Genomic DNA, 14,588 nt, shown 5'->3' with positions numbered 1-14,588 from the left:
CCACACCCAAAATGGGAATGGCTGGATGAGGGAAGGCTTGACATATCTGGGACTTGCCATTTCATGAAAAATTCCTGAAGCTGTTTGCCTTGATCATAGGTTCCTTAGGTTTGTTAGTTTGTTTATTAAGTTATGGCAACACAACTCTTGGGTGATCTGCCTAGGGGATGCCTTCCAGAAGGTTTTTTTAAGGGTAACTGGCTTTATTCAGGCATTACAGATGTGGAGAAAACCCAGAAAATTCCATATGGCCAGCCTATTCTGGTGAGGCACAAACCCATGACCGAACTCCCAGTGTTCAGGGAATGGAACTGCTTGGCCACTGATGGGCCAGTCCCTTAGGTAGACATATCTTAACTGCCTTGCCTTTGGCAGTTTTTCTTTTTTATTATTAAAGATTAAATTCAGAATCATTGGTATTTTGAAATATTTTATGTAAAAAGTCTGTTCTGAGATTATTAGAACCATAGAAAGGATTAATGTGGATTTTGAGAAAAAATGAAATTTGTTGTTGTTTAAAAAATTCCAGATTTTATAATCTAATTTTAAGATAGAAATTTTCTATAAGTATTTTATAATAGAGAAATATTTTGTAAAACTAATAATTTAAAACTACTGCTAAATAATAATATTTTTCACAATGTGTTGACATTTTTCAATGATGCTTATTTTCAGAAGCTCTTATTTTTAGTTATTGACCATTAATTTGGAAAAAGAATAAAGTAATTTAAGTGTTTTTTTGACAAATTTTTATATATTACTCAGGTTAAATTAGTTTAGAATGAAGTACAACTTATCTTTTACTTATTTGAGAGTTAAACTGAAAAAAATTGCTTCTAATTTAATTCAAAATTAGAAACCTCATTTTCATATTCCTCAAAAAATTAGTAAAATAAAATATGATAATTAAATCTTAAAATTATATTTGTGTATCTAACTTAAATAAATAAATAATTTATTCGATGATACTTTTATAATTATTTTGTCATTAATTTTTTGAGGACTAGAGAACTATGCAAGCTTTTCAATGCAGGAAAAAACTTTAAAAGGGGATAATCTTTTTCATTTAGCTTCTTGTTTGGATTTGTATTAAATTATAATTTCAACAACCTAATAGTGCTGTTTTTCCAAAATTATCAATCTGACTTCTATATGTTATAAATCTATTTTTTAAAATTCTTTTTAAGTACATTTTAACAAAATGCATTTCAGATTCATATTGTCCCTCTACAGTTGTTACATGTTAAACTGAACAAAACAAAGGTACAAATAAATTGCTGATTTTAATAACACAAACTAAAACATCAAAATATAAACAATAAGATAAACTTACATTTGGTGTACAAACCAGATTATTAAATACATATTGGCTTTAAAATCTTCAAATACATTGTACAAAAAATGTTACTTTTAATAATATGATTTATTCAATACTAATTTAATAGGGGCACTTCAGACCTTTGACCAAGATGGCGCAAATTGCGTTGGAGTATCTTTGGTGTGCCAAAAAGATAAATTTATTGATAACTTGGTGGTTATTGTTGAACTGTTTGTGGATAGTAATTAGATTAAAGTTAATAATGGCAGGAGAAGAACAAAATCCAGGTCCGCTATCTCATTCACCGACAAAGAGAGGACGATCTCCATTGATACGAAGTACAAGTGCCGTTAAGGTGTCCAAGGATGCATGTGTAGACACAATGCTCCGTCGTCAACCAACTACACTTAAGGAGATGGAAAAGCTGAGGAAAATAGCTGAAATAGAGAGGGAGAAGGATGAAGAAACAAGGTTAGGAAATTTTTCCGAATTGGTGGAGATAGAAGACAGTTCGTCATGTACTACTCTACAGCAACTTTCAAAGTTGACACACGACTCTCACAACTCTATTACAGCACAAATATTGGACCTTAAAGCCGAAATAAATTTAATTCACCAGGAAATAAGCGAATTTAAAGCTAAACTTGGTACGTTAGAGCATAACTTAAATCTATTGGAAACAAAAGTGCCAGACTTAGATAGGAAAATAGAAGCCCAACAATATTTGGTAAATACCATTTTAAATATAACTAACCAATGTAATCTAATGTTATTTGGATTAGCGATTACAGAAAGAACAAACATGAAAGAATGTCTTACACAATTATTCCGAGAGAATATTAAGATAACAGAATTCAAAAAAGAGGAAATTCTGGACATTCACATAATAAAAAAAGAATATCCATCAATTTTGAAAGTTACCCTGAGCAAGGTCCAGAGAAAAAATCAAATACTTTCAAATTTTTATAAAAATAAAGAAGTACCCTTAGAAGAGCCATTTAAAAATATACGTATGTCATCCGACCTGACACAGGAATCCAGAAACCGTAGAGCAAAAATCCTCCCATACTATAAAGAAGTCAAGAAAAAAGGTGAACAGATATTACTTAGAAATGATTATATAATATATAAGAATAAGCAAATAACATATAGTTTTATAAATAATTGTTTAGTTGATACTAAAACTTTTTTAGAGTTAACAATTAATATTTGAACTTTTCTAATAATAATAATACTAAGATGTTGAATAATTTAAATAGAGAACCTGACAAAGTTAATATAGAGGAATTTAAAGATTCGGATATTAGAATTTTATCATGGAATGTTCAAGGACTTAGAAATAAGTTTTCCGCTTGCTATTTTGATAAAATCTCTAAAGAAGTATGATATTATAGGATTGGAGGAAACGTGGGTCAATAAACTAAATACAAATGAGGAACATCTTCTCCAGGCCTTTGAATATATACAAGTTCCAGCAGAAAAAAATCTAGGTGTAGGTCGACCAAAAGGAGGAATAATGTTAATAATGAAAAAATCTCTGGGTGAAATGATTTATAGTTTTTCAACAACTTACTTTATATTCTCATTAATTAAATTGGAGTCTCCTAAATTTAATAATCAATCAGATAATATTCTGGCAATAATAGTAAGCTATTTTCCACCTTATCAAATGTTACAAAATCTTTATCAAGAAATGGAAAAGGTTATAATGGATTGGCTGCATTTTACCTCTTGTTGGATAATTATGGGTGATTTTAATGCAAGAATTGACAACTATAATGATTCCTATTATAAGGGTAATAATCAAACAATTTATAACTTAAGAAATAGTCATGACACCGGTAGTAATCCTAAAGGGAATCTATTATTAAATTTCGTTAAAAATTATGATTTATACATTCTTAATGGACGTACAAAAGAAGACTATCCCGGTAGGCATACTTTCATGTCATCAAGAGGAGCATTGGTAATTGATTACATAATGTGCTCTGAAGCCATACTAGACTATTGTGAAGAATTTAAAGTATTAGACCACGACTTATCTGACCATTTCCCTGTACACTTGATTATTAGAGATGAATCAATCAAATCAAAATATGAGAAGGTAAGAATTAAAGAGAGAGTGCAGGTTGCAAGAGACAGATTCAAATTAAGAAAGTTTGAAACTGAAATAGGAGGAAGAATTAAGTTAATTGAAAAAATTGAGACTAATGAACTATATGATACTTTAATAAAAATATTTTAATGATTGTAAGATAGAACCAAATCATCATAAGAATAGACATTTAGATAAAATAAAATCCAAATTTAAGCAAGATTGGTTCGATATGGAATGCCACAGAGCAAAGAGACAAAAGGAAACAAAATTAGCATCTTTTCGTAGGTTTAGAACAAGAGATCAATTAATTGATTATATAAATTTCAAGAAGAGCTATACAAATCTTATTAAAGCTAAGAAAAAAAAATACTTCAATTTAATCAATCAAAAACTACTGACTGACAAAAGCAACAAATTTTTTTGGCTGACTGTGAAAAAATACCGTTTGAGTAAAGGTAACGAAAAACAAGTCCCTATTGGATTTGATAAATGGATCAATTTTTTTGGAAAAAGACAGTTAACTAACATAAATATTCACCCAGATCTAGAACAGATAAGTTTGTACAGGGAGGAGAGGATACTAAACATACAATTCAGGCCTCAGAAATAATAATAACTATTAACAAACTAAAAGAAACCACAGCCACAGGTCCTGACTCAATTCCCAATTGTTTATTAAAAAGACTACCACCTGAAGCAATCGACTTAATAGCACTTAGCTTTAATTACATGTACGAAAATAGTAATTATCCAGATTCGTGGCGTTCAGCATACTTTAGAATGATATATAAAAAAAGGAGACTGCTCAGACCCAAGCAACTACAGACCCATTGCAATACTATCATCTTTAAGGAAGGTTTTTACAGCTATTCACGCAAAAAGATTTAATCAATGGTTAGAAGAAAAACAGTTGACGTTCGATACCCAATTTGCTTTCTCTAAAAACGGTACAGAAATAGTCATTTTTATATTGATTTCAATTATTCAAATACAGTTATCCAGGAAAAGGCATAAAGTTTACGCTGCTTTTATAGATCTAGAGAAGGCTTTTGACTCAGTTTCAATAGAATTAATAAGTGAAAAACTAGGAAAAAATGAAGCAGATATCTTATTCATAAATGTCATAAAATTTCTATTTGGTCAATATCATGTTACTATAAAATCTAGCAAAACTGTCTTCTCCCCCATTGATATTTTTGGAGGTCTGTTACAAGGTGATCCATTATTGCCATTTTTGTTTAACTTTTTCATATTTGATATAAATAAACAATTTGATAAAGCAGAGGATGGAATAAGAATTGGAAATTGTGTAATTCACTCAATACAATATGCAGATGATATTGTCTTACTTTCAAATACAAAAATTGGTCTACAGAGAAAAATTAATTTAATGCAGAAGTACTTTACACAACTTGGACTGAAAATTAACCCAAGCAAAACTTATATTCAAATTTTCAGGAGAGGAGGAAGACTGGCAAAACAAGACCATAATTTTTACCTTTTAAATGAGAAATTGAAGCTTACAGAGGAGACCTCTTATTTGGGGCTTAATATAACTTTAGAAGCCCACTTTAAAAATATGAGAAATAAAGCTAATAAACTAATCAACAACCTTATATATCTATTGGTCAAAATAAAAATTAGTTCAATTCAAAAACAAATGCAACTTTTTTCGGCAATAGTGATGAACTCAATATGTTATGCTTTTCCAATATGGGGAATTGAATGGATTACTCGTTTTGAAATAATACAATTACAATTTATAAGGAAAATATATGGGTTAGCCAGAGCAGTCCCTGGATATGCCATACGTCATGACACAAACCGACTACAATTGGAGCCCTATTTGGTATCAAGAATACAAAAATTTTATAAAAGATTGATTAACAGTGATAACCCCTGGATTAAGACCATATTAAATAATCTGAAAAGTCTAACAGAAACAAAGAAAAATTATGTCAACAATTGGTTTACTAAATTTAGTCAAATGTTGGCTAAATACAGAATTTCTCCTATTTTATTTGGAAACACAGAAGAAGACTGGCAATTTGGTAACCGTACATTAATAGAAAATCTGTTTAACAACACTATCCATCAAGAAATACTTAAATTACAAAGTTCAAAATTTCATCCCTGGTATATGGAAAACTTAAACTTTCCTCCTTCAAACGAATACATCAATTTTCACCTACCGTTTATGATTAAAAAATTTTATATGCAGCTCCGATTAAACAGTTTTTATATATTGGTGGATCAAAATTATATAAAGATCAGGAGAGAAACATGTAAATTATGTCAGGGGCAAATTTCGATCTTCCATATAATATGTACAGTACATGTAGAGGTTGTATAGAGATTAGGCAAATATATCGTATTTCCACTTTATCTGAGAGTAAATCAACTAATGAATTCTATAAAAAGTTGTTTCAAATGAGCCCAACTATGATAACAAGATTGTACAATTTTTTCATTAAATACGTTAAATTGTCCGGGAAGGCCAGTAACAAATCTGGTATCGAGACTTAATCAAAATTATTATTTGTAATTCAAGATAAATACTGTTATTAATGTAAATTATCAAATGTTTTAATTTATGTACCCCCTTGTAACAGGACCATCCCATATTGCGAAAATAAATATTATTATTATTATTAAAAAAAAAATTATACTAATTTAATAGTGTTGGTGAAACTACTGAATGTGTGTGTTTCTTCATTTGCATGGCTTTATATGTAATCATTTATCTGTTAATCAGACATCTGCAGAATTATGATGTATGCATTATACATTATTTATAATATTACCTATAAAATAACATCGAATTTTCTGATTTTTTAATCATTTAACAAATAAATTAATAATTAAATAAAGCTTTTGAAATTTGTAACATTGAAAATTGTTCCTTACATGACTAAAATTATAACAGTAAAGTCAGATTTTAATTGCAATATATGTATTTTCAGCATCATAACGGAATGTCTACTAATACGATGCCTGTTGTGGATCAAAAATTGACTCATCCAAATCCAAGTAATGTCTACACAGCAAAAAGTACGGCTTCAATTACTGTGAATGGTGGTTATCATAATATAATTAGAGACAGTTCATATCAAAATCCACTTTCACGTAATGAAATTAGAATGTTAAGAGAAATTAATCGATAAATGTTTTTATGTATCATTGCATTATTTTAATGCATTTAGTGTGTAGAATAATTGTTTTAGGTTTATTAAATCAATTTAGTAGTAATCCAATTTGCGATAATATAAATTCATTTTTAGAGCAAATAATGATTATTCGTAACTATTAAACTTTTCATAAATATATTTATGCTTAATGTATAGGCAAAAATTTTATTTTGCAGATACATTAAAACTTGTCTTACATAGATGAATTTTTAATGATTCTTGATGAATGGTAATTGATTTTTGAATGACTTGCTAGACTAGTCACATTTTTCCAGAAATGTTAACTTTCCTGTCTAAAAGTATGATGATTGTGTGTGTTTGTCTGATGTGTATATAGATCAGTGTGTGTATGTGTATATATGTATATATACATACATTACACACACACATTTAAGTGTATGGAATATGTAAGAATTTACAGTTTGTAATTTAAAAATAATTTCATAAATAATTTATTTTTTCAGATAAATATGTTTTGAATTTTAATAAATTGTATGACATTCATCAGGAAAATTTAAAAATGATATATCTTTCTTAGCATTATAAATTTAATGGTGTATAGTTCATAGTAAAATATATAAAGTTTTGATATGCAATTTCAATATCTGTTAAGATTTGTGAACTCAAAACAAAAGAATTTGTTTTAAATTATTAAATTACTGTAACTATTTAAAAATTTTGAAACTAAGAATGAACCATTTTCTTTATTATATATAATATGAAGAATGAATGTTGTATGGAAGTGACAAACATTTTAAATGGTTAAAAAAAAGCAGCAGTATAAAAAAATTTCCCATCATCACCACCATTGAATATTTAATAAAATCTAAAAATTTAAAATATTTTTACAATAAAATATAATTTTTAAATTAAATTTTTCAGATAATCATCTTGGTGATTTCTATAAAGGTTTAAAACAATTTTATTTTTAAATAATTTTTATTCTTATTTTTCTTCTCTTAGGAATTATTTTCTTTAAGTAACTTATAATATTTTTATGAATTTAATATTAAATTTATACAATTTATTATGAATGATTTAATGATTTAAAATTGGCATGCAATGCTTATGACTGATATACTTGAAGAATTTCTAAATGGAATTCAGATTTTTGTTGGGATTGATTTAAATTAAAAATTAGTCACAATAAAACTAGTTTTATGAATGAAAACTCACAAATTGTATAGATTACAAAGTTTATAAATCTGATGCATAATTTCATATTAGTGATTTTTACAGAATACAGTAAAACTTGTGTAAACCACATGGTACTGAATATTTTGTTTTAAGCAGGTTTTAATATTATTTTTAATCTTTAAATTATACCAGATAAATGTCACAATTATATACATTTTTATAGTAAAATGACTTTTATTACAAATGTAAGTAACATTTTATTACTTGGTTTAATCCAATGTGATTTCTAGTAAAGATGGTAGAATTTGAATGCAAGAATTGAGATCTATTAGATTCTAAAATGTTTTTGTTTCTAAGAATTTATGCTAGGTACTAAGACACTGAGTTTTGAATGTGATCCTTATTATCTCACATGATAGAAATCTAATTGGTTTGTTGCCAATTAGAGAATCAAGAACTGGTATCTCATTCTGCTATCAGAAATTTTAATTACATTATATTATTGGAAACTAAGTTATTTTGTGATCTGACTGCTCAAGGAATTTTAATACACTAATAATTGTTAACTTCAATCTCTGTAATTTAGATTGTGTTTCATCTTGCTACTAGTATTGGTAAACTTAACTGTTTCATGGGAATTTTACATTAGCTCAACTTGTCCATAAACCCTAACCAATGAAATATTCATTAAAAAATATATAAAAGGATGTTAGCCATTATAAGGAACATATCAGATGCTAAGATGACCATCTTAAATAATTATAATTTGGCACAAATGATCACTGACAATGATGGAAGATGGATTGATTATTGCAGAAACAAGCAAAAAAAAAAAAAAAAAAAAAAAATTGAACATAGAGTAAAGGAATAGAACTGCCTTAAATCTTGTCAAGATGTCCTGATTTCAGCAGGCTATGTGAAAGCATAACTGTCAGAATTGTCTGGTGTAGAAAAGGTGAAAACATAAAATTACTCTGTTCTGAAATGTGTTTTGTTTAGGTATGTTTCCATTTTAGACAGGTTTTACTGTGGGGGTGTGTGTATATATATATATATAATGTACAGTGTAAAACCTGTCTAAAATAGGAATACATACATACATACATAATTGAAGTTCACCTATTCTGAACAGTCTAGTAAGGGCAAAAAAAAATTTAGTTTCAAGTTTACCATTAGGGGGCATTTTCCCCATGTGTAAGGTAATGAGACAATGTAATCTTTATTACATCATTTGTCTGTTTGCACACCATTACAGGGTATTTAAACATCATCTACAGAACTGTTTTTGTTGCCATTTTATCACGATTCAGAACGTTTATTCATTTTCAAATGTTCATAAAATACTGTTTGTTTATTTAATAGTGAAAAAACATTAATCCATTTTATTACAATATATTTGTTTCAGTATGTTCTTTTTTAAATGTAAAATTCCTATTATAGCACTTTCAATAATAATTAGTAATAAAGACAATAAATTTAATATAAGAACATTTTTAAAATTTGTAGAAATTAAGACTAAATATTCATGAGAATGTAAATTTATAAAAATATTTAACATTTTAAATTACATTTCTTTTAGAAATAAACAACGTTTATTGAATGTGTTGAATACAATATTACTGAATTATTATAAAAAAATAAACCAAATGTCAATTTTCAACTGTGTATTTAAGTTTTTATAATTATAATTAGAAAGATTGCAATATAGTAATAATACCAGTTACTGATCTCAATTTTCTTGAAATGGTTACATTAATTTTATTATAATTTTAGATATAGCTAATCTATATAGTTCTGTTTAAATGTTTGATATAATAAAATGAATAAATGACAATAGTGTCATTTTTTTTCTTAATTATCATTTTTTTTTATTATAATAAATTATTTTATCATTGGTCTTATTATCTTACCTTTTGTAAATATTGTTTTAAAATAGCTGGAAAATATTTTAAAACAAAAAAAAGGCAAAACTAGTGGAAAAAAATAATAAAAACTGCTAAAATAAAATTATAAAATTTGAAATATACTGAATAAATCTCATAATAAAAGTTTTGAATATCATATTAACTTAATGAAAAGTATTTTAAAACAATTTTAATTCAGAATATTTCAGTAATGGAAGTTAAAGTTTTTTATACATTTTTCTCTCTAAATTAATCATTAAATGATATATAGCAGTATCAGATTAGTTGTTTTATACCTTTTTATATTGAAAATGTAATGTAATTTCAAGACATGTTGTGCTAAAGTGTTATTTCCAGGAAACAAGTCAAAAGGTTGAATTACAGTTAACTGATAAACAGAGATTTATTTGTAAGAAATGAAACTGAAAATTTTTAAAAATTTTTCTGTTATATGATGTAATTTATTAAGTTATAAAAATATAAAACTTATTCAAATAGTTTTTTTTTCTAATCTTCAGACATTTATTAATTTCATGTACAGTTTTTAGAATCAAATGGGTGTGTACTTTGTAGCTTTATCATCAAGATCTTTTTGCAAGATCTTGATGATAAAGCTACATTAAACATGAAAACACATTAAAACTATTATTTCCTAACTATATATATATAGTTAGGAAATAATAGTTTTAATGTGTTTTGAAAGCCTTTACTGAATTAATTTTAGTAAATTTTGTAATTTACTTGTGATGAATGTTTTTATTAGTTAGATTAGGTCATCTTGCTCTGCAATTAGGATTGATATCAATAATTTATATAGTATTATATTATTGTATGATTACATAGAATATTTTCTACATTTTGAAACATTTAAAAAATTTTTTTTCTTTATTTGTTAAAGTTTGTGCTTGTGTGTTGTATATATATGTATATATCAATATATATATATTGATATATACATGTATTGTATTGATTTTGTTATTTCTTTTGGATAAGTTATTACCTCACAAAACCAGACAAGACACTACTAGTTTAGACACCAAAAATTTTTTTTTGGTTTCATAATAGACAATCATTCTGGTTTTCATGAATGTTTTTAAAGTTCATTCAGATTTTCACACTACCAAAGTGCTGCAGCAGTGGTAACAAATAAAATAGTGATAGTGTCAGTAGAAATGGTTGTTTATTCTTTATAGCAGAGTGGATATCAAATTGCATCATTAAAGCTGCCAATCAACTGGTATATAATTTGAGAAATGATAGTAGCTAATATTGTAATGTTTCTCAAAGAAAAACTTTAGGATATTTATATACATTTTTATTAATCTGCAATGATATGAAGAACTACTTTTATTCAGATATTGAGTGACTTCTTTAATTCTATTTCATCTATTACTTGATGAAAATGAATGAAAAGAAATCAAGTAAATTTAGAATGAAATGAAATGTTTAATGTTGTACTTGATTTATAATTAAATATAGCTTTCTAATTGCATATATTTTTGACTTTTTAATTAAAAGAACCTTAAATATAAAAGGCTAGTGCTAAAATAGATGTTAGACTTAAGTTTGCTTAAACTTCAAAGTTACTTTGTATCGATCATATACATAGATTATATGAATGAATGCAACAATAAGAAATGAATATACATGTAAACACATGCATATGTTGCATCTTTTATTTTGCATACACTTTATATCATACATAACAAAATTTCAGTTTATTTTTTATCATATCCATTGTACTTATAAATGATTTTCATATTTAAGTATTCAAAATATTTACTTAAATAGAAACTTTTATTTGTTTAAATAAAATTAAGTCTATTCAAAATTTATTACTTTTCAGTAATTTTGCTTTCCAGCACCAATGAATAAAAACCAAATATAAGGATGTTTGGTTTTTATTCATTAAAGCTTGGATATAATAGTGTAGAATTGCTCTTTATTACCTATTTTATTCCATGTTATAATTCTTTTTTTTTTTTTATTCTTTTCAAATATGAAATTCAATAGAAAGTTTTCAGTTAAATGACAAGGCAATTACTTTAACATGAAAATAGGAATATTTGAATTTTATGATACATTAGCATTGCCAAAATGCATCATAAACGTCTAAACTACGGAACAAACCTTACGGTTACTTTTCTGAAAGATTCTAGTTTTTTGATGGATGACCTAACTAGTTAAGTAAATTGTCTTGATATGTAATCTGTCTCACTGAATTATCATCATTTGTCAGTCCAAATAACATCTACAAATCAGCACTCATACAGGGTGGTTCTCTTACTAAGAAATCCAAACATTCATCAATAATTTTTGACTACTTCATAGATCTTTATAGATTTTTAATATTGCATTAGGAAGACCATATAAGTGCATGCACATTTTCATTGGAAACCTTAAAGTAGTGAAACAGTTATTCAGGAATGCTTGAATTTCTTAGAGAGAGGATTACCCTGTATGTGGTTTATTTATTTAATTGCAGTAAAATTAAATGAAATCTTTTTGTGTTGTTGATGACTCTATTGTCTTTTAAAAGATTTCCTTGCTGTCTTCCTTTAATAATAGATACCTTAATATTGTTTTGGTTTTTTGAATGGGATAAAGCAACATAGAGTTGACCAATTTTACTCTTATGCTTTCTCCTAGGCATTTTTTAAAATTCCATGTTGATAAAACAAAGATGAATTGTATGTACGTTAGTTATGATAACACTTTCTAAATAACAGGCTCATTAGATCATTACTTCAGATTGGATATTAGTGTCACGTGGTCACTATGGAAAGATTTAAAAAAAAATTTGTTATAGTAACATAATGCGGCTATCTTTTTTTAAATTTCAAATTTAATGAAGTAAGTTTAAAATACACTATTTGCCAAAATATTTATAAAATGCAACTTAAGAGAAATTCCGTTGTCAAGCAAGAACTAAATGAGATCACTGATGTCACTGCGACGTAAGTGAAATTACTGATCCGAAATCAACAAAATGGTTATTCTATAGCTAATATTTCTGCCTATACTTTCTATCAGAACATGAAATGTATTTAACCAAAATTTCATCTGGATTGGACAAAAATTTCAGGAATTATAAAGAATTCACACAGACACAGACAGATGACTGTTTTTATATTATTAATAATAAATGTAGCATTGAACACTAAAATGGATGAAGTTTGTTACGGGTAATTGGAAAATTCTCCCGAAAAATAACAGTATGGAGGCATTTTTATTTTGACTGTACATCTTTTCTTAAGTTTTTAGTGTTAAAGCATTATTAAAATTAAAGGATAGTTATCTGTAATTTGTAGTTTTACAGGGTGCGGAGCCAAAATCCGGACAAATTACACATTTTTTTCAGACATATTTCTTATTGAAAAAACGAAAAGATTTGCAAATTTTTTTAAATCACATTGTTTGCAATGTCATACAGAATACATTTATTCAATATAGCCCCCTCCTGCTTGAATGACAGCCTCTATTCTCGGTCTGAATCGTGCGCATGCGCGCTTTAATGTCTCACGGTTGATATTGGTGAATGCCGTATCAATAGCGGCTCTCAACGATGTGATGTTTGCATGTCTGGTCTTGTTTGTGACCCTTTCAACTACGCTCCATATGTAGAAGTCCAGAGGATTTAAATCTGGGCTGTTGGGAGGCCAGAATTCTTTTGACCAAAACATGTCGACGTTATCCGACAACCAATTTTGCACCAAATGACTTGTGTGGGCGGGCGCACCATCCTGCTGGAAAACATACGGCTTTCCAGATGACACAGTTTCCATCCATGGCTTCACTACATTTGACAGAGCATGCAAATAAACATCTTTTGTGACATTTTCCCCTTCGTTAAAGAAATATGGTGGCATGACATCACCCTCACTGGACACAACACCTAGCACATGAACATTCGCCGGAAATTTCGTTTTTGCAATAACGGGGACATCTTCTGGGTTGTGGGCAAGCCATCGGTCATTTCTTCGATTGATTTTCGCATCAACAGTAAAAATTTTCTCGTCAGAAAAAAATCTGAGTTGTCCGGCAGCATTGTTTTTTAAGGAACACAAAAGGAGGTTACAGCGTTCAACTCGCTTTGTCCTGGCAGCTTCAGAAAGCATCTGTCTCACTTTAATTGTGTAAGACTTGTAGTGGAGGTCCTCCTCAACGATTCTACGCATAGTTTTCTCGCTCACACCAACAACCGACGACAATTTTCGGATCGACTGACCTGGATCCTCAAAAATCAGCTCCTGAGCCCGTTGAATGATCTCAGGGGTTCTGACAATGCGCTCCTTCGAGTGAATTTTCCTTGTCGGTGTTGCAAAACCTCCATTTGACTTCTCCGACTGATTGTATTTTGCAATGACATCATAAACAGTCGATCTCGGGTATCTGAAGAACCGAATAATTTCTGTCACCGAGTGCCCAGCGCGAATACTTTCGATAATCGCGGCTCTTTGGTTATACTCAGCACTTTGTTTCAACATGGTGACTGTTTCGCGATTAAAATGGTTTAATACACGTGTCAAGCTATTTGAACGCCAAACACGACATCTACCAGTGGTACAGAATGGTGGGAATTTGAAATTGAATTTTGTTCGGATTTTGGCGCCGCACCCTGTATAACTGATAATTTTTTAAAACCTGAAATCCAATGCTTTCTTTAATGATAAACCAGCACAGATAATTTTCTAGTCATTTAGTTCTGTGATGATAGGGAACAACTATCAATTGCTTATGAGATTTGAAAGAGTGACATGTAAAACATATTCATCATCATTATAAATAAATCTATCATTTTGAAGTAGTTTTCTAAGATCTACTTCTCTTTCTGTTTTGACTCATGGAGAAAATGATAGAGAAATATCTTTTCTGTGTTAGGTTTTCAGTATTCATAACCTCATTTTAGGTTAAATGTAAATAATTGAAGAAAATATTTATTG

At 28.2% G+C, this 14,588-nt stretch overlaps 1 protein-coding gene across 2 annotated transcripts in view; it reads left to right on the top strand.

The window, feature by feature from the left end:
* LOC136978492 (palmitoyltransferase ZDHHC18-B-like) overlaps positions 1 to 14,588 on the top strand; it is a 68,629-nt gene that overhangs the window by 35,753 nt on the left and 18,288 nt on the right. Inside the window, exon 9 of one of the 2 annotated variants that reach the window (XM_067274206.1) lies at positions 6,380 to 6,542. In XM_067274206.1, coding sequence (XP_067130307.1) covers positions 6,380 to 6,542 — 163 coding nt within the window. The remainder of the gene's footprint in view (positions 1 to 6,379; positions 6,543 to 14,588) is intronic. The other variant, XM_067274207.1, reaches the window with a different exon arrangement.

Source organism: Centruroides vittatus, unplaced genomic scaffold (genome assembly GCF_030686945.1).
Source record: "Centruroides vittatus isolate TY-2023 unplaced genomic scaffold, ASM3068694v2 contig_543, whole genome shotgun sequence".
NCBI classification, from domain to species: domain Eukaryota; kingdom Metazoa; phylum Arthropoda; class Arachnida; order Scorpiones; family Buthidae; genus Centruroides; species Centruroides vittatus.
Note: the sequence above shows the minus strand (reverse complement) of the source record. Positions and strands in the feature narration are given on the sequence as shown.